The 22,255-nt window shown below is 37.9% G+C and overlaps 1 protein-coding gene across 13 annotated transcripts in view; it reads right to left on the reverse strand.

Moving 5' to 3' along the window:
- Positions 1-22,255, reverse strand: part of AKAP13 (A-kinase anchoring protein 13) — a 287,641-nt gene that overhangs the window by 85,231 nt on the left and 180,155 nt on the right. For all 13 annotated transcript variants that reach the window (XM_045561061.1, XM_045561060.1, XM_045561049.1 and 10 more), the window contains one exon: positions 5,224-5,299. In XM_045561061.1, the coding sequence (XP_045417017.1) occupies positions 5,224-5,299 (76 nt within the window). The remainder of the gene's footprint in view (positions 1-5,223; positions 5,300-22,255) is intronic.

Here is a 22,255-nt window from a genome sequence, read left to right on the forward strand (position 1 = left end):
TTTTTAATATTAAGAAGCTATAAAGAACACAATCAAATTAGTAGCTTTCAGCTCTGTTACTCCAATTCTAGGTTAATACAGTCACTACAGGACAATCATGAGCCTGCCATGTTTATTGTAAGTATAGAATGATAAAATGATGATTTGGCATCATATTCTACCTATATTTGGGCACCTAAATGATAATGTTTTCCTACTGGTAGTTAGGGAATTTTTTTCTTTTGCCACCAAAATCTGAAGTCCATTACAGGGAAACTATGTGATAATGGTTTGTGGCCAATTTCTGTTTTAAGATTAAAATTCTTTCTGGAAACTTGTTACCTTATCAAAGGGGGGCATACCTAATCAACACATCAGTGTATTAAACTTATGGGTAATAACAAATGTAATTTAACTTTTCCTACTTTAAACAGATCTCACATTGGGGGAATAATGTGCTGAAGCATAAAAATGTATCTTCTAGAATCTGTTTTCAGTTCAATACCCAGAATGGGGGCTCTGGAGAACCGATGGGGAGGTCTTTGCCAGAACTATTACACTGGTACACTGAGGAATCCTGAAACCTTAGTATCTTGAAATTTGCAAGGTATGACCTATTCTTTCCTATTAACTTTGTAAGGAAAGGAGAGACATGATTTGGTAACAACAGGGTTAAAGAGATTTGGAAATGGTGAAACCAAGAACCCAAAATGTCGATTAGTGAGTGGATATCAACCTCCTTCAACAAGTTTTGAAGGAAAGAGTAACATCTCCATTTGAGTAAACATTTTAATGTGCGACTTGGACAGACATTTAAGCATACTTTCTCTAATTGGCAGGTGACACTAAGTGATAAGGTGCAGTGTAGAAAACCTGGCTACTTAGCAATTCGTGAGAACTCTACCTGGAGGTTTTCACCAAAAGCAAATTCAAGAGGAGCTGACAATACAAGGTGATGGCAAAACAAACAAAAACCCACTAAGTTTTAGGTTCTATTAATACATAGTGTACTAGAAACCAAAATGGGGACAGTCCCGTCACTATGTGATACCCACAGGGTTGTGTCTTGTTCCTAGATAACATTTAAATCAGAACACTGATAAATAAAAATATGTACATAGTAATGAGGTCACAACAGTGAAAGCACCTGAAATACATTCAGCTTGAAGAGGAGCATGAAGAAAATCTGCCCAAGGGCGGTCTTAGATTCCCTCTGTGCCTTTCTGGGGGCAGAGTAAAGATGACTGACTCTGTGGCAGGGCTTCTGAGCAATGGCTTGGGCAGCCTCACAGAGTAGTGAGGACCAACTCATCAGAAAGGTTGGAGCAGAGACTATGGAAGATACTACAGAAAAAATACCTACATAGAGGTGGAAGTAGAGACTGGACTAAATAACTTCTAATGTCTTTTTTGATTCTTAGATTCTACACTTGGATTATAATTGTGCGTGTGTGTTGTGAGAGAGAAGTTCTTATCTAATTTAATTGTTAATTAGTAATTGCTAATCAATAAATTAGTTGCCCTGGTAGCTTAGAGGAAGAGTCAGGGAAGCACTGCATTGATGTAGGTCATGAATCACTTGTCAATAAAGTCACCTTTTCTATAATAGTTAGGCATCTGGCTAGGTAGTAGGGAGTATCCAAATACAGAGATGTTTAGTGTTTATGGGGCTGGTGGTTTACAATCTTGTGGTGAAATGAACATACTAAGAGATAATTCCAACACAGAATTACACAAAATATGCCACAAGAAGTGAGGCAGGGCCCACAGATGAATCTGAAAATGTTTCAGTTTAAAAAATGACCACAGTCCATTCTAGTCTTGGTCCAAACTATTTCAGAGTGTGTCAGTTCAATGGGAATAGCCCTGTCTTTAAAAGATTGTAAATTATGGGCATTCTGGAGGGTTTTTCTTTTTTTTCCCCCACATTTCATAAAGTATGCAGTAACTTAGGTGGTATTGGTGGGTGTGATCTTTCTACTCCTTCCTCTTTCCCCACTTGGAAAAAATCAAAAACTCCTTTCCGTGGTTGAGAGAAAAATAGGGGGGCTGGCTGAGAAAAGAAAGGGCTGTCACAGCAACTATGCTGAGCTGCTAGCTGTCCAGCTGGCAATCCAACACACCACGTCCAAATTCCAGACTGGAAAACAAACCAGCTCAAGATATTCTAATGGAAAATTCATGGGGAAGATCCACATTCAGCCCTGGTAGGGATACCTCACTCAGAAAATAAATTCAAGTGAGCACTACAGGGACCACAAACCAAGTTTGGGATAAGAAGAGTCTGCTGTGTGAGATAAACGTTGACTGCTGGTGTGGGGAGGAGGGAAGAGTATGAAAAAAAGGAACAGGGGAGAGAGAGAAGGACCGTGAACCACTGTAACACCCATTAGGGGGCAATCCCTAAAGGCAAAGCTAATCCACACTCTGTGTCACGTGTTGGTGAATTTTCAAAATTCATGAAATCCTTCCTTTCTTCCTACATGCCCCCTTCCTAATGAATAAAGTAGAGTAGCATATCAAAGTGTAAACAAGAGCAAAGAGCACTGTTTGAGAGTTAGACTGATCTGGCTTAAATCTAGGTCTGATTACTTATTAGAAGACAGACCCCAGACAAGAAGTAATTTAACCCCTCTATGTTTCCATTACCATACCAGTGACATGAGATGATTAGGAACTCCCTAAAAGAGTTGTAGTGACCATTAGAAATAATTTATATATATACAGTAACCAGAACTCTGGTCCTCAGCACATAGTTGTGTTGACAGATGTGCCTAATGAAGTTAAGGCTTCATTAATCTTTAATGTATTATTCAATAGTATCCAAATGATAGTACTCTGAAGGTGGGCATAGCTAGGGCCAGTCCTGTTTTATGACCCATATATAAATCCATCTAAAATGTTTGTGCACTGAGCTATTAGCTTTTTAAAAGCTAGCAGAACATATACTTTTAAAGATGCTATCTAGTCATTTGGGTTTAAAATGACATAAATGCAAACAAACTGTAATTGGGGAACAGTAAAAAATACACCAGTAATATCCACTGGGCTTTGTTAAACCATCCTAATCATAATCCTATCTTGTATTGATCCAGGACCAAAAAGTATATGAAATGATTTAAAAACATACTATCTTACTTGGACTAATGGTATTGCTCTCCTGAGAAGTGTACATAAAGTAAAAGAAAAAAACCTGTAGGACAAAGTACCTGGGATTCACAAAAAATTTCACCAAAATTCAAAATCTCAGATGTGAAGTCCAGTAGCATAATCCAGATAATGGATTTTTGTTAAATTGAGGTTTATTATTTACTCTAAAAAGACCACATAGCTTATGCTTGGGGTTAGGGTGTGGATGGGGTCTAACAAATTCAAAGTTATGCCCTGGAGAAAATGTTCAAGGGTTCAAAAATCATTTTTCTAAATGACTAAATTAAACTATAATTCAAACTGTGAGGCAACCTCATTTAACCTTTACTTGGCAGAAAGTTTCACCACTTGGGTGGCTGGGAGTAATTATACTTTTAGAAAAAGCCCCAAATAGTTTAAGGAACCAAAACATAGTAAGTGGTATACTTTTAAGTAGAAAATTCTAGGGGGCGGGATGGGGAAAGTGTCAGCTAAATCTGTTAACATGGTCAATCTTATAAGATGTGAAGACCTTAAAGACAACTATAGCATAAAATAACCCCTTTTTAAAAAAAGTTTATGTTATACATATATCTTACCACAATAAACAAAAAAATGAGTATGCCTTGTTTATGGGTCTCCTCCCTCATTTCTTATGGGCAGTAGCGCATGTGTCCTTGGGACAGCCCAGGGACTCCACCTTAAGCTCCAGGTTTTCTCATCCTTCTTCAAAACTTCCCTACAAACAGCACTACAGGAAAACAAGACAAATCCCCAAAGCAGGACACTCTGCGAGACAGATGGCCTGTTCTCTTCAACAGTCAGTGCCCAGTTATGGCGACTGACAAGTCCAAGGTTGAGGGGCCACATCTGATGAGAGCCTTCTTGCTGTGCGGACTCTCTACAGAGTCCTGAGGCGGCACAGGGCGGCATGTGGTGAGCGGGCTGAGCATGCTAACATGCTCAAAATAACCCTTTAAATCACTCTCAAAAAGTGAGACAAAAATAGAGAAAAACACTTTTCCTATTTGTTTTCAATACTTCCTTTGTAGTAAAGTCAGAGAGCCAAGAATTACTAGGAAACCTCTCTGAAGACAAGATTTAAACACTTTGTTTTTAAATTTAATACTACTGCAGGGTACCTACAGTTAAACTGTTTCTAAAAAGACCAGCAAATGAGAAGGACTCAGTAATTTTTAAAGCAGGTTAGTAAAAACTGGGAAGGTAAACAGAGGCTTTTGGAGTTAGGCAGACTCAAAAACCCAGAATGAAAATTGCTAGTATTCACTTAGCAGCTGTAGAAACAGGCACAGGGACATAAATATCACTCACCAAATCATTGTACAACACCTCCCCAATGAGGCAAGCCTAGTAATACTTTACGGATGGGAGACAATAGAGCATGCAGATGTTAGAGAAAACACATTACACAGAGTTAGTGGCTGAAGCTGGGTTAACAGTTGGGAATCCTAACCAACCACGAGTCATGTGCTGTGTCATTAACAAGCAAGGTCTTAAGAGCATCTTACCCCCTCCTTCTGCTACTACTAATAACTCATAGGCGCTTAAGGACTCATTTCCTGACAATACTTCCAAAGTGTTAACGGCCCTTAACCTTGGCTACATACAAGGGTAACCAAAGGAGCTTTTAAAGATGTTCATGTCACACCTCACCCAATTAAAATTAAATTAAAATTAAATCAGAATCTCTGGGAGTAGGACCCAGGAATCAATATAATTTTAAAGCTTGCTCACCCCAGAGAATTCCAATGTGCAGCCAAAATTGAGAACTACAGGTTTATCCCTTAATAATGTATTTATAGTTTTACCAGCTTAAAACCCTGTATCATATATATATATATGTATAGCACAGATACCTTCACAAATAAGTTAACAAATCACAAAATCACATAGGAAATCTGTTACTACTACAATAAAATTAAGGCAACTGCATGCGCTCATCTTCAACTGACAAAGTGCCTACAAACCCAAATCACATATACCGCTTTTTCTGATTTATAGTATAACGTGCTAAAGGGCAGATCTCCAAATAAAATGATCTGTTATTAGAGTTGGACTGTGGTTCCAGAAAAGGGATAGAAAACCTCTGCTTACCTGGGCTCTGCTTAGAAGCCAAAAGAGATGCTGCATCAGGGCATGGCTCTATTGTACACCAGTTTTCCTGGTTTATCTGAAAGGAAGGGAAAACACTGAGTTTCAGACACTGAAGTAATATGACTTTACAGTTGCTGAAAGCATATCTACTGTACCAACCCGTCTATATTTTTCTTTAATACAAGGTGAATAAAATTATGTCAAGAAAAAAACCTTTTTACAACACAACCGATGCAATCTATACTCAACTAAGGTTCTAAAAAGAGATTGTCACAAAAAGCTAGGCATATAAAAGCAAGAGGAAAACATATACAAAGAGAAAGGCCATGGTGCAGGCCAAGGGTGAAATTTTAAAAAAGAAGGGCAGATGAAACTGACCAAATATTAAAATATATATCTGATGTCCTTGTTTGCAAGTTTAAAAAAATACAAAAATAATTCCTATGTGAGAATTACTGTACACCAGGTATCATGTTAAGAATTCTACATATCTGTATTTATCCAAAGAAGAAACAGGCTAAGAGGGGTTGCTAAAGTAATAAACAGGAGGACTGGGACTGGAGTGCCAAGTCTGTGTGATTCCAAAAAGCAAATATACCTCCCTCATCCAAAATTTTAAAAAACTTAAACATTTAGTCTTTACAACTCCCAACCATCTTAACATTATAACCCTCTACTGTTATTAAATTTGAAATAATGTAATTTTTAAAATTACCATGGAAGATTTCAACACTCCTTTCTTGGTAATTAATAAAACAAGTAGAAACAAGGATATAGAAAGCTTGAAAAACATCAACCAATTTGACTTAACCAACACATAGAACATTCTACCCAATAATAGCAGAATACAAATTCTTTTCAAGTGTACATGGAATGTTCCCATTCTGTAGCATAAAATAAACCTCAAAATAATCAAACATTCTATGGCATAAAATAAGGCTCAAATTTAAGAAGATTAAAACCATAAAAAGTATGCACTCTGATCACAACAATATTAAATCAGAAACCAAAACCAAAATATATCTGGAAAAATTCCAAACGTATAAAAGATTTTAAAAAACACTTCTAAATAACCCATGAATCAAAGAAATAATTTATAACATTAAATGCTATATGACAAAAGAAGAAAGATCTCAAATCAGTGTGATCTAAACTTTCACCTTAACAAACTAGAAAACGAAGAGTATATTAACCCAAAGTAAGCAGGATAAAGAAAATAAAGAATAGAAATCAATGAAACAGAAATGAGGAAAACAATAAAATCAGAAGAGCTAGTTCCTTAAAAAGATAAATAATATCAATAAAACGCTAGACTGATCAAGAACCAAAAAATGTTACAAATTACTGGTACGAGAAATTAAAGATAGATATCAATATAGATCCTACAGATAATGAAAGAATAAAGGAATATTATGAACTTTACTGCAATAAATTCATCCAGTTAGATGAAATGGAAACATTCCATGGAACTATACATACTACCTAAGTACCAAAATTCACTGAAGAAAACATAGATGAACTCAATAGCCTTATTCTATCAAAGACATTGAATTCATAGTGTAAAAGTTTCCTACAAGGAAAACTTCCGGCCCAGATGGCTTCAGTGGTGAATGTCACCAAATATTTAAGGAAGAAATACCAATTCTACACAAACTCTCACAGACAATGGAAGAAGAGACAATAGTACACAACTCATTTTATAAGTCCAGAATTACTCTGACCAAAACCAAAGAACATAGATGCAAAAATCCTGCAAAAAATTTTAGATAAACGGAATCCATGATATGCAAAAAGATTAAATACATCAAGACCAAGTGGATACATCCCAGGAATGTAAGGTTGGTTTAGCAATCATAAAATCAATTTATTAATGGACCAAAAAACTCATAAACTAATGATTATCAATAGATGAAAAGAATTTGGCAAAATTCAACATCTATTCATGATAAAACTCTCAGAACACTAGGAACAGAAAGGAAATTCCTTAACCAGATATAGGTCATCTATAAAAAGAAATCTAGTTAATATCATACTTAATGGTGCAAGACTATATGCTTTCACTCTGAGATCAGGAACCAGAAAAAGATGTCCACTCTCATCATTTTTCTTCAACATTGTTCTGGAGGTCCTAGCCAGTGCAGTAAAGTAGAAAAAGAAATAAAATTTAGATCTATATGCCAACAATGAACAATCAGAAATTAAAAAGTAAAAGCAATGCCATTTTTAATAGCATCAAGAAATACAAAATTAGGCCGGGCGCGGTGGCTCACGCCTGTAATCCTAGCTCTGGGAGGCCGAGGCGGGTGGATCGCTCGAGGTCAGGAGTTCGAGACCAGCCTGAGCAAGAGTGAGACCCCGTCTCTACTAAAAATAGAAAGAAATTATCTGGCCAACTAAAAATATATATACAAAAAAATTAGCCGGGCATGGTGGCTCATGCCTGTAGTCCCAGCTACTCGGGAGGCTGAGGCAGTAGGATCGCTTAAGCCCAGGAGTCTGAGGTTGCTGTGAGCTAGGCTGATGCCACGGCACTCACTCTAGCCCGGGCAACAAAGTGAGACTCTGTCTCAAAAAAAAAAAAAAAAAAAAAAAAAAAAAAAGAAATACAAAATTAATGACAATTTTAAGAAAATATGAGGAAGAGTTGTACTCTGAAAACTATTAAACATTGTTGAGAAAAATTAAAGCAGTCTTAAATAAATAGAGATACAATACCTATACATCAGAAAACTCAATATGGTTGTTAAGTCTCCCCAAATTGATCACTACATGATTTCAAGACTTACTATAAAAGGTACAGTCATCAAGCCAGTGTGGTACTGGTGTAAAGGCAGACATGGATCAATGGAAGAGAAGAAAGAATCTACAAACAGACCCTCACAGATGGGGCCCACTGATTTTGACAAAGATGCCAAGATATTTCAATGGAGGAAAAAACTCTCTTATGAACAAATGATACTGTAACAACTAGATATTCACAGGTGAACAAACAAATAAACAAAACTCCCCCAAAATCTCAAGCCTTGTATTACACCATCTATAAAAATGAACCCAGAATAGATTATACAGCTAATTGTTAAAGCTAAAACTATAACATTTCTAAAGAAAACATAGGGGAATATTTTTGTGTGACTTTGGGTTAGTCAAAGATTTCTTAGATAGCAGACTTTTTAAAAAAAGCATGGAAAAAACAATAAAGCCAACCACATCGATATTAAACACGTTTGTTCCTCAAAAACCATTGTTAGAAAAATGAAAAGGCAAGCTACCAGCTGGGAGAAAACAATTTTAAAACACCTATCTGCTGAAGAATTCCTACTCAGAATATACAAAAATAAAACAAAACTTAAAATGCAATAATACAACAACATGATTTTTTAAATGGGCAAAAGATTTGAATAAACATTTCATAAAAAAGATAAACGAATGGCAAATAAGCATAGAATGAGATATTCAACATTATTAAGCAACAGGAAAATGCAAATTAAAATCACCAGGACACACCGATAGACATTTATTACAACAGTCAAAATTAAAGACTGCTAATACCAAGTGTTGACAAAGATGCAGAGTAACTGAAACATGGAAATGTTCCTGAAAGAATGTAAAATAGTAGTCACTCTGCAAAACAGTTTAGTAGTTTCTTACTGTCCAGTATAATAAGAAAATGTTTCAGTCAAGGGCAAAGGTCACACAGGCATTCCATCCATTGTATAAAAATTCAGGTTTCTTAAGGTTGAGGTTTCTCAACTGTAACACAGCATCAACCTGGGTCCCTCCCTCCAGCCTCCACGGAGCTTAGGAGATATGAAGAACCAACACGAGGCTGGTGCTCAGGTGCATGCTGTGCAATGTGTAATAAACTCATCTGTTTCTAACCCCTAGAGTCCCATGACTTCTGGCGGCATCGGTGCAACTGTGTCAGGATACAAGTTAACTTGTTAGCTTACAAGTAGGGTAAAATCTCAGAGCCATCACAGTTCTTGACAGTTAGATTATACAGTGTTAGAAATTTTACACATAGTGGCAGCCAAAAATCTCTTGATATGATTTGCACCTCTAGGTGAAAAACCCTAATCTGACTGTATTTTTAATTGAGTAGTTATGCTTGAATGATCAAAAAGAGACAACAAATATTCTTTAACTTTTCTGTAGTTTCCCAAATTTTCTTTAATGGTTATATATTTTATTTTTTAAAATTATTTTGATAAGTTTTTTATTTTGTAATAACTTCAAGTTGATGGAAAATAGTACAGGGTACTGTAATAACTTCAGGTTGCAAAGACAGTACAGAAAGTTCTCGGTCACCTCTCCCTTCCTCCCCGGTTTCTCCAATGCTAACATCTTACATAACCATGTACATCTGTCAATACTAAGAAACCAACACTGGTATGTTACTATTAACTAAACTCCAGACTTTAATTTGGATTTCACTTGTTTTTCCATTAGTGTCCTTTTTCTGTTCCAGGATCTCATCCAGATTGCTTACACTGCATTTACAGTGTGTATTATTTTACATGTTAGTATCTTTATTAAGATGTAATTCATATACTATAAAACTCACCCATTTAAAATGTGTAATTCAATGGTACCAGTATATTCACAGAGTTGTATAACTATCACCACCATCTAATTTTAGAACATTTACATCTCAACCAAAAAAAAAAAAAAAACCCCACACCCATTAGTAGTCATGCCCTGTCCCCAACTCCTATCCCCCAGTCCTAGACAACCACTAATCTACTTTGTCTCTATGGATTGCTTACTCTGGAGATTTCATATAAATGGAATGATACATTATTTGGTCTTTTGTGACTGGGTTCTTTCACTTGGCAAAATGTTTTCAAGGTTCCCCCCTGTTGTAGCATATATCAGTATTTTACTTTTTTATAGTCAAATAATATTCCTGTATGGATATACCCATATTTGTTTATCTGTTCATCAGCTGATGGGATATTTGGGCTGGTTTCACTTTCTGGCTGTTATAAATAATGCTGCTATATACATTTGTACATAGTTTCTGTGTGGACATATGTTTTCACTTCTCCTGGGCACATACCTAAAAGTGGAACTGCTGGGTTATGCATATGACAACTGTATGTTTAACATTTTGAGGAACTGTTAGACTGTTTTCCAAAGTGGCCACACCATGTAATAATTAATTTCTCCACATTCTTTTCAACACTAGTTTTTGTCCTTTTGATTGTAGCCAATATAGTAGGTGTGATGTGGGATTTCATCCTGACTATGTATTTCTTTTAAAATGGAAAATATTTTTTAAGCTATTTTTACTTTCTAGAAAAAGATTGTATGAAGATATTATATAATACTTACCACACTCAGATTTGTTTCCTTTTGTTATTTAAAAAAAAATGTGTTAAGTATCTTCTATGTAACAAACATTGTGCCAAGCCTTAAAAGCAGAAGTAGTAAAAGAACTCGTCCTTAAAAAACTCCTATTATGTGAGAGAGATAAAAATGTTAGGCCCATAAGTTTCCCACAGCATCCTGCACAGCAGGCAGGAAAACGTGTGTTGACTTGGACGATGCATGCTTTATTTAGTTGAGAAGGGAATGACAGTAAACGGGAACACTGTAACTGCACACAATATTTCCAGAGCTACATACATTTCTGGTTGGGTCACAGATGTTACATACAAAGACACTAAGCCAGAATAATAACTTTTATATTTATAATATAAAATATATTTTATATAAGATAGTACACAGAATAGGGAAGTCAGAGATTGCACACACCAGCCTAGGTAGGAACCAGATAACTCCAGAAGATTAGAGTTTCACAGAAATTAAGGAAGCAGAGGGCTAAAAGAGGAAGATATGTCCACAGTACCAACTGCTGCAGAGAAATCAAAACAGATAAACAATAAAAAGTTACTAGATTTGGCATCTGTGAGGTTTCTGGAGACTTTGGAAAGAGCAGGTAAGAGCAGAATTAGGATGTAGTCACAACTTAAGTTGTAGACAACTCATTATATTTATAGATTCATACTTTAAAGTTCACAAAGTACTGTCACATAGATTTGGCCTTTTTATAGCCTTCTGAGAAGGCATGCTGCCATTTTAGAAAGGAGGAAACAGACTCTGTGAGATTCAGTCATAAAGGGACAAATACCATATGACTCCACTTATGAGGTACCTGGAGTAGTCAAATTCACAGAGACAGAAAGCAGAATGGTGCTTGCCAGGGACTAGGAGGAGGGGAGAATGGGGAGTTAGCGTTTAACAGGTACAGAGTTTCGGTTTGGGAAGATGAAAAAGTTCTGGAGAGATACCTGGCAGTAATGGTTACACAACAATGTGAATGTGCTTACTGCCACTGAACTATACACCTAAAAATGTTTAAAACTTATGTATATTTTATCACAACTTAAAAAACGAGTGTGCAGCAATTAGAGATATGCAAGCTTGTTTACAGAAAAGGAATCAGGCAGCCCACAGAGTCAGAGTTGGAGCCAGTAATCTGGGCCAGACGCTACCAATCATGGTCAATGAAATTAACCAGAGGACAAACTCCATATGAAGCGAGTGTGGAAAGAATGTCAAAACATGTATCAGCATTTTCAACCACATCCTGTATAACAGCAATACCAAGCATATCATATTCATGTATGAAGAATACTGTGTTTACTATATAAGCAAGCTGCTTAAGAGATATAAATTGGATTATGAAACATAGCCCCCTCCTTCTGCCCTATTTCAGAATCACTGATGTGGCAGATAAATTTGCCCTAGTCTTGCTTTTATTCATCAACAACTTCACTGTTTCTTTCTCATACAACCAAAGTAACTTACAGGGCACACTATGTGGCTCGATTTGAAACACTTTCAGAGTGCTGCTTACAGGCCAGATACAATGCCAGGCCCTCACTAGATGCATGATAACACGTTTAAAACTTAGGCTGTAGTTAATCAAAAGTTACCAGATATTTTTGGGTAGAGGAATGCTTATTTTCATATTAGTCTCTTTTCCAAAATGTGATCTCTGAGACTGAGGTTTTCACACTAACAGATAAACTGGCTCCTTGTAGCATCAACACTCATTAGCCAGTTCTGAGTTTAGGCAGCTGATCATCAGCAGAATTAGGAGACGGAATAGGAAGAATCATCGGTGTTGGTACTGCTAATAATTTGAGTTTTAAGAGAATAATGAAGATGATGATTATGAGCCCCTCTATCCAGATTTTGCCTTTATGGAATCTTGGGCTATATATAAAATATAGGATTGGCAATTTACTGAATGGGGAGGAGAGGGAACAGTTCAAGATGATTCAGAAATTTTCTTTAACAAGTAGTTGGAAATGTGGAAAACAGATTTGCCATTTAATATCTACATCTTTTGGAGAGAGAAGTCATCAAAACATACTTTTTAGCTCTGATCAAATTATCTTTAGATAAAAAAACAAACTTAGTCACAGGTTTTCCTTTGTCCAGTGGTATCTTCAAAGGCACTCAACATCCAAAATTCTGGTGAATTATAGTGCATATAGAACATAGGATAATGGAAGTTACCTCAGAAGAAATGTCAGGCCTCTTTGGGTAACTTTTTCGTTCCCACCATGAAGCTAGGGACCTAAACCACACCCACCATGTGTTCCCATCAGTCTGAAAATAGAGGTGTACATATTTTCAGTGGAGAAGGAACTGCTGTTTGTTTCTGGCAGCATTTCTGCTACTGTTTATATCTGAACATCCTAATAATACAACTCATGGTCACACCCAGCCTTCCCAGCCACTGCCCGTATTTACTTCCTCTGCAACTGTCTCAGGAGATCCAGGCAGAGTCATAAGGATGAACACAGGAAGCAAAAACCCACCATCCGGATGTGGAAGCCAACACTTGAGTCCAAGTCTTTTCAGGGAATCAGACAGTATCTGAGTGGATATTTGTGGTTGTCTTCAATCATTAACCTCCTCATTATCTTTTGTTTTGCGGCAATGTGGAAGTCTCTTAAAGCAAGCAAACCTTTAAAGAACATGTATATCTCTGGAAAATGACACCACAGCTAGAGACAAACTACTCCTCTGGAACTTTAGCTAATGAGGTCATGTGGCCTGCCCAAATATCATGGATGGGGAAGGGACTGTCTTCCTCTGTAAATATGGTCACCCAATGTACACAAAACATTGCTGCAAGTTAACTATTCTGCTAACATTCTGAATTACCAGCTACAAAATATGCTCTCTATAAATTTTCAGTAACATGAAGAATCATGTTACTATTAGCAGAGAGTATATTTCCAGGTGCCCAAAGTTACAAAATTAGTAAAACAGAAATGGCCCTGGCTAACATCAGCATAAATCAGCAGTTAATCCCAGATTCTGATCCCCCTCCTTTTGGTATGCTAGTTTTATAGCAAGCTTCTTATACTTGCTGTTCTCTAGTAATGTTCACATCATGAGCAGAAGTTGGCTACCAGACTGAGTGAGGTGAAAGCTCTCATCAGTCACCAACTTTGAAGTCAACACTAGTTTTTTGAAGGATGCTGAGAAAAAATGAGCATGCTGGTACCAAACGGCTCTGCTAACAGTTATAATTCTTCCATATCCCATTTTTAGCATATGATTCATAGTTACCAACCACTTATCCTAAGAGCCAGAAGCCATGTAAATATCAGGAAAGGGGAGCCAATGGAATGTCATATACAGAAGAAAAGAAATGTGTGTGTGTGGGGGGGGGCAAAGGGATGGGTGACCGAGGAATATTGTTAACTTAGGTTTTATTACTCTAAAAACATTAAAAAAGAAATATTAATAAGACTTGGGGGGTGTTAGGAATTGATAATGGCACACACAAGAGCTGATCTGAGGATGAAGACCAGCATGTCTAGACTCAGGGAAATCTTATAATGAGGTCTTGATGCAGAAGAATTACCATGAAACTAAACTATGCAGAACTGACAAAGGAAGGAGATGAGAGTGCAGAATAAGCCAAAGAAAGTGTGGGTACATAAATGAGAATTTTGAAGCTAATCAATAGTGATTTATTAGGATGCCAATGGGAGAGACTGGAGCTGTAAATGTGGAATCGACGTGAGAGGCTCAGAATCTAAACTTTGAAATTATTGCCATATTTCATCTCTGTGTTCTTGTACCACACTTATAAGTACCTTAAACATCATTTACATAACATGATGCTTATGAATCCAAACTTACAAAGATTAACTCATTTAATCAACAAATATTTACTAAGCTTTTAATATGAATTAGAGAAATTGCTCTGAGTATTTAGATACATTAATGAACAAACAAAAATGACAAATTCCTTAGCATAAAAAAGCAGAGTTCCACAGGTAACAGTGGAATGACAACATGTACATAATCACTTGAGAATTCACTTGGTACATACACCAACACAGTTATTTTAACAACACAGAAAATAATGAAATTCAAAGTAATTTTGTTGAAATAACTGGGGAACACTTCTGAATGTTTTAAAAAAGAAAAAAGGAACCAAAACAATTGTAGAAAAAATCTACTAAAAATTGTGTGACAGAACCAACTTATATGCCATCATGCACCTGTCCAAAACTGTTATAGAAGGAATTCCTGCACCGGGAAAGAAGTGACCAAGATAACTTCTATGACTTCTTCCCATATGAAAAGCCTATGTAAAAAAACAATACATATGCAGACAGAAATAAAAGCTGATATACATACTCATGCAGTAGAAGTAATCGGTCAACTCAAAGAGGAAGCCTAGGATAGCAAGAAAAAACATGGACTTTGAAAACAATCCAGCCTAGGGTTGCATCCTATTATGGATTGATTACACAGGAGATGTGAGGCACTGGGAAAACTGCTGTCTATTCAGATGTTTTTCCGTGTGCAAAAAGACACAAAGAGGAGGAATGTGCACATTTAATGGCTGTGTCTCATATCACTCACTTCTTCCCCCTTCAGACCACAAAACCCCCTTTTTATCATGCCTGGACTATCACAATGGTGGCCTAACGGATTCCCACACTCCCAGAATGATCTCTCCAAAGCACAAACAGAATTAGGGCATCCTCATCATGGCTGTCAAGGCCCTGCTTCTCCAGGTCCCAGCTCTGGCTCCAGCCTTCTCATGATATTCCCCTAGTACTCCCCATGTGCGACACAGTATGCTCCTGTCCATCACAGTGGCCCTGCAGGTTCATTCCTTCCTCAGGGTCTCCATATTTGCTGTTCATTCTTTCTAGAACACTTTCCCTTGGTATAAACTAGTGTCTTTTATCCTCTGCAAATAGCTTTTTAAGTGTCTGCACCTCCAAAAGACCCTTTATCATAAGACCATTCTATCTGAAAGAGGTCTGCCCATTATTCCCTATATAGCGCCCCACTCATTTCTGTCAAATCACTTAAAACAGTCTGTACTTATTTCTTTCTCTATTTACTGTCTGTCTTTAAGCAGTAATGGGATAGAGACTGTACCTCTTGGACACTATGCCTGGCATGGAACAGGTACTTAGGGTTTTTTCATATACTTTGAATGTTATTGTCTTGTTCTCTATCTCCAAAGCAAAGAAACCAGCACCAAATGTCCCTGTTTCATTCCAAACTAGAAACATGGTGTTTTCAGGACTCCTAATGTTTATATGTAATAAATGACTATTTTCTGAGAAGTGAAGTTTTCTCTACTTAAAATCTTTATTTATTGGGCAGTATGGTACAAATAAAAGAATATAAACACCTTTATTAGCTGTGGCCTTGTAAAAAAAAAAAAAAAGTCACATCTTTGTCACTCAAGTGCTTCATACTCCATACCATGCATGGCTCAAGAAAACCCTCAAGCTCTTCATTTGAAAATGGGGTAGAAAGTCACTGCCTATCAGTCTCAAATGAGGTAACATATATGGAAGTGCTTTGTTAAGACTGTAAAATAGCAACTATGAGGACAATAAGCCTGTACTGATCTAGCTTCACTTTCTCGTAAAGGCTTTCATGCATGCCCAGCTAGAGTGTACAATACGACTGCTGTAGCATTATTCTGAATTTACGATATTCCTTGTGATACTTAGACTGAGACTTTCTCCTTCTTTCTCCTCACCCCTTTTCCTGATCCATAAAATCACAAGGCATCATGCAAATAAAAATCTTAAAAACTAGACTCTCCTAAATACACTGTACGAGGACAAAAAATTTAAAAAAGTATCATTGTGATTTTAGAGAGGAACTCACATTTCAGACAAACCAAAATTAATAAAATCTTGGAACAAGTTCAAAACACCAAGTTACCAATGGCTGTCAGCCTAGGCCCAACAAGTCAAGCCACCACCTGATAGCGATTATGGAGGGACAATGACAATACTCCACCAGAAGTCACAACTCCTTTACCTAGTGTCTCACCCAACAAGGTATTTCACTGGCCTCTGTGTCTAGCCTCCTGAGCCATTTCTGAGCCTTACTCAACCAAAGAAAGAAATTAGGGAGTCTAAAGTAATAAACTGAATGGATAAATCAATAAAATAGTTCCATTATTTCCTTGACCAGGGCAGTATATTACACCTTTGCCTAAAATTATCCCCCTACACACCACCTCAAAAATTCAGATATTGAGGTTCTTTTGTTATCTGTGAAACATTTGGTTGGCTTCCAATTTCCCCTGCCTTTGCCAGAAAATTGCTAAACTTCCAAAAAGTGCTCCTGAGTCGTCCAACATTCCCAGACTCCCATCTTACTGGCTGGAGGAGTCTTTACTAATTTTAGAGTCAAGGATGCCTTCTGTGAACAATTAGCTATCCAGAGTCTCCGCCCCCATCCTGCTTAGACACCCAACATTGCTAATGCTGGGAAAACAAACAAATACAGCTATCAACAGAGTCAGAAGCTACATCTGAACAGCAGTCAAACCAAGCCCAAAAGTTAGCTTTGTCACCTTAATAGGTTGGAGCCCCTTCCAAAAGAAATAAATGTTGTCTACCTTTCCCGTAAAGAATTCAGAGTGAGACAGTAGCAGAACAACAGAAAGATAAGACTCAAACAAAAGACAGAAAGACTAAGAGCCAGAAAGAGAGACAGAGAAAAAGACCCAGACAGACGGGGGTGGGACCCATAGGGATGACAGGCAGGACAGACATAGACACCTCAGGAAAGAGCAACTCTGAAGGTGAATTTCTCCCTCTGTCATTTTCAAGAGTATGAGGTTCTCCTGAGCATGAGAATCCATTTTAAAGCAAATAAAGTTACATTTCAACAATAAGTAGTTCAATGTCGATTCCCAAGCACCCACTGTTTCTGTTCAGACACTCCTTTAAGAACCTTATAATCATCCCTTACCCTATTACCCTCCACTGTTTGCCCAGATTTCTCAGCCTTTCTCCAAATACGGGACATTGCTACTGGATTCAAAGAAAGAAAACAGCCTGCAGAGCTTCAGAATGCAAGAGGTGTGCCTCCCCTCTTACCTTCAGCAACACCACATCCACAGTCCTGTCCACCCTGGAGATGTCACACAGGCTGTAGCGCCTCTTATGCCGTTCATACATTTTGCCAAAATGCAGAAGAGAAAAGACAAAATGCAGGAAGAATATCCACTGTTAAATTGGGGACCAGTGTGGTCACCCAAGTCTAGAGTTCCGAATTTCTCACGGTGAGGCAGCTCTCTGCCTTCCAGACTCCTCTCTATGTAAAATCCTCAAAGGGTCAAAAAAACAAATTGAAAAGAAACCAAGTAGAATCCAATTCCTTCAACTGACTGAGAACTTTCTGGCAACTTCAGATGGCAGGAATGATGAATTTAGAATTCATAATATAAACAATAAATGCTTCCGGATGCTATACTTTGTGCAGATCTTGACTGAAAGAGAAGCACACACCGTCTCCATCTCTGGCGATAACTCCAGTAAAAAAATTAAGAATGAACTGGCTGAGCATAATGGCCGACACACGTGGGGAAAAAACCCGAGCAGGCAATAAAAATCCAGTATGTGCTTTGCCAGGAAGAGAGAAAAAGAAAAAGGGGGGAAAAAGGGGAGAGGAAAAAAAAAAGGAAGACAACCCTATTTCAAAGGGATAACATGAAAAAATTCATTAAATTCTGTTCTTGCTTAAAACAAAAACAAAGACAAAACCAACTTTTCCTTCAAGGAAAAAAAAAAGCTGGGAGATGCTTTTCAAAGCAAAAAGTCTTTAGAGTCTGTCTCTGCTCACCAGGCAGTAGGACTTGGTTGTGATTTCAGTTGAAAATCCAAGGACAGCAGAGGAAAGGGAGGAAAAGAAAGACCACTCCTCCTCCTCTCCTCCCGCCCTCTGAGCCAGCCCTTCCCTGCCCCAGCCTCCTCCCTGATTTTTCCTTCTCTCTCAAGAACGTCAGTACTTGCCCTTTTAGCTCAGCACCCGCGGCCTTGGAGGTTTGAAAACTCAATTGCAGTGGTGGGAACATGATTCATCTACAGACCAAGAAGAGAAAAACAAGGCTTCCTTTTCCAGCCCGCTTCTTCCTCCTCCCACTCCCACCACCCCTATGAAAAAGGCTCTGTCAGACATGGCAAGATGCAACTCAGCCCTTTGATGTCAGAGTGATATGCTAATAAAGGAAGGGGGTGTCATTCTAAACACAAGCTTGTACAACAGACTGTGTATTCCACGAAGTACAGAAAATTAAAACTACCCAAAGCATACACTGTATCTCCCTGCCAAATGCAAACCAATGATTTAATATGAGAAAAATGTTAGCCAAATATTGCATAGTTATGTCTAAGATCCAGAAGTGAGTGGCTACAAAAGTGTCTGACAAGGGTTAAAAAATCATCAAGAGTTAAGCTTTGAGGGGGTTGGTATGGAGGGGGTTTAAAGAAAATTAAAGAGAAAAGGAGTATAACGAACGGGTATGTATGTCTTTAATACTTTCTGTGACTAGTAAGAGCTGCCTGGCTGGGACTTCCTCCTTCAGTGTTTTCATTCACATTAACTGGGCCTTGTATGTGGCTCTGTTAATTCATTTGCCAGTTTTCTTACTATTCCAGACCCCTCTAACCCCCACTCTATCTAACATTCTCAGGGGCAGATCTATTTCAGAATGCATTCCCTCACTTCAGACATTCTCTCACTTGGATCATAAACGATTTGGGAAGAGGAGGAGGAACTGAGGGAAGCAAAAAGCAGAAAGAAATGGAGAAAGCAAAAGGAAAAAAACAAGAAGGATTTTCGCTTTCCAGGAGCTGCTGACATTATCCTGCAGTTGGCCAGAGCAGTCCTTAGCTAGACCCGGAGAGTGTGAAAGCAGGGATTCAAATACCACAACAGAAATGAAGAAAAGAGATTTAATACCTAAATTGCTGTCAATATTTAGATGAAAGGTTTTTAGGAGCTATAAAAGGGGTATAGAAGTTCTGATGAGTCACCATTTCCTCAGGTCAGGCATTCAAGTTGCTAACCAGCTTATATGAAATAAATACAGCAAACCCTGCTAAGAACGCAAGCATTTTCTTCATCTATGTGCCAATACACCACAGCTACAGCCATAACCAACTCCAAGCCTTTACACCCCCCACCTCTCTCCAGTTGTCGAAAGTGGACAGCCCCTCCCATTCCCAACCCCCTCAGTGAGCCTTGGCTCCACAACAGTACAGTGAGACAGATGTTGTTTTTCATCAGAGATGATGCTAGAAAACAGTAGAAACAAGACGATTAGAGAGAGATTTAAAAGTTGTAAATAAAATTCTTGCTCAAACTTACCAAAAGCATGGGAACCTGGCCAGGGATTTATAAATATTTTCAAACTATGTGGTCTAGAGCAGTGATTGAAAGATCCTTTAGACTTTAGCATATAGAAAAACTGATAGTTTATTATCTTTTCTGTATCAGTTTTCACCAAACTATAATTAAGAACCTTCCTTCTCCCCATAAGAATACCAAAGCTGCCTCCCCTCTGTCCTCAACATGGTTTATTCCTCACTGCCACTCCCTTCTGTTTTAATTAGAATCAAATGTTTCCTGCTTCCAAGGTTCCCAGGCATCTATCTCTCCAGGGATCAGAGATGCTTTAATCACCACAAAGCTGGTCTACCCCAACCCTGTCTAACTAGTAACTTAAATGTAGATAATCTGTATCAATTTAACAGATATTTTGTACCCGGCAGAGGCAAACAAAAGAAATAAATAACAAGTTCTCTGTCCTCAGGAAGTTTATACAATTAAAGAGAAACCTGTTTCAAAATAATACAATTTCCTGAAACAACCCAGATTATGGTCTGAGACATACAGATTAACCTTTTTATTTCTGACTATCTGCAGGCTTTGTGCTACAGGCTGAAAACCTAGGATTCCTCCTCTTCCTTACATATTCTGTTCCTCCTTGAAGAACAAAATGCTCTGGGTGAAAAACAAAGAGTCTGTTCTGCTTTCCCCTCTGCTTCTACTCAGCACTCCCCGGCAGAAGACAGAATCTGTAGTTCTTGTGCTTTTGTAGCTGATGTGACAATTCCAAGTTTTTATCAAAAACATCTGGAACCACTGAACAGTTATTCTGTTAGGATTTTGAAACACAGCAACCAATCATTTCATATCTAAACCAGAGCTGAGAGTTACAAATTTAAAGGAGGCTTTGAGTATATTTCTCCTTTCCTTTATTTTTGGGAACTTGTAGTAAAATATTTATTGACAACCACACTATTTACAATTATAGTTATTTACAATATTAATAACCATATCTCCCTTCTCTCTGCAGCCTCCACCCTGCCCTCTGTCCACAACAAGGGGTCCCAAATTCTTCAAGAGTGCTTTTAGTCCGTCTCCTGCCACAGGCCCAATATACATTCTTAAAAATTCCAGAAAATGAAGTATAAAAATGTTTTATACATTTTGATTTAGCTATAGCATTTTCTGCTTGTGAATTAAATTTTCTCTTGATTGACTTAATTGCAAGGTCTACCACACACCTTACCCAAATTGTTTAAGCATTCTTATGGGTCAACACTGTCTGGCTGCTTTACTTCCAGCTAGGACAGAAGCCTGTCTGAAGTCCCACAGCGCAGCGTCTGAATTAGGACACCACCTAGTGGGTATGCTGAAGACCCAAACAGAACACCAAAGGCCAGTAAGTACTGGGGTGCTGGATGGAGGTGGGAGGGGGCGGCAGGAGTCTTCTGCTACTAAGTATTCTCCCCGAAACCCCCAAGTGAACATAATGTAGCAGCATGTGAGTGGACACTGGTTTAACAACCCACCAGCGATCAATGTAACCTCTGTGGAGAACATAAGGTACTTGAGTGAAAACTAAGGGCTCTTTCTTTTCCTAGGTGTGCTACTCTCTCACTGAGCAACTTGGGATATATTAGTTTGACTCTCTGGGCCTAGATTTCCAGAACGGAGAAATGAGAGGGATTCAACACTAGATTGTATCTGAAGTTCCTTCCTGCTCTAATATTATATATTGTCAGTCTGAGACTAAGAAATCTTTATCACCTGCCATATAGCTCATAGAACGTGGGTGGTTTCAGAGGAGAAAGAAAAGGGAACTTGAGACATTCTCTCGAAACTTGTTGTAGAAAACATAGTTGTGCAATAATAATGTTTTCTGTTTTCCACCTCCACTCTTCATATGAAATGAGAAGGAAGGAAAGGTTTTACCACAGTCAACAATATTCATTAATCTTTGATTTCATTAACTTAAAAATAGCAAGTCATCCAGAGTTACACATTTGTTGATGGCAAAATTTACTAGAATATAGATAAAACATTTGGCTTCTACTTGAGCAATTCCTGTCTGCTTAAAATAACAGACTGCTTCCAATAGAATGTATGAGTATTTGAGAGGCGAAGAAGAAAATTATTTATAATGGCTGCAAAGGCACTGTCTCCATCTAGGATTTCATTTTTAATTTCCACTTAGGTGTTTGAGCACTGTTGGCCCAGGAAAAGGGAGGCCTACTGTTCCCTCCTAGCATTCACTGGCACACATGTGAAGGTTCCATGAAGGTGAAAAGGTAAAGGAGAAGGGGCGCCCAAGAGGGCCATCCACCAGCAATTCTTTCCAAATGAGTGGAAAGCAGTAGCCAACAGCTCCATTCCTTCATTAACCCCCTTACTG

The sequence above is a fragment of the Lemur catta genome, chromosome 9, assembly GCF_020740605.2.
Source record: "Lemur catta isolate mLemCat1 chromosome 9, mLemCat1.pri, whole genome shotgun sequence".
NCBI lineage: Eukaryota > Metazoa > Chordata > Mammalia > Primates > Lemuridae > Lemur > Lemur catta.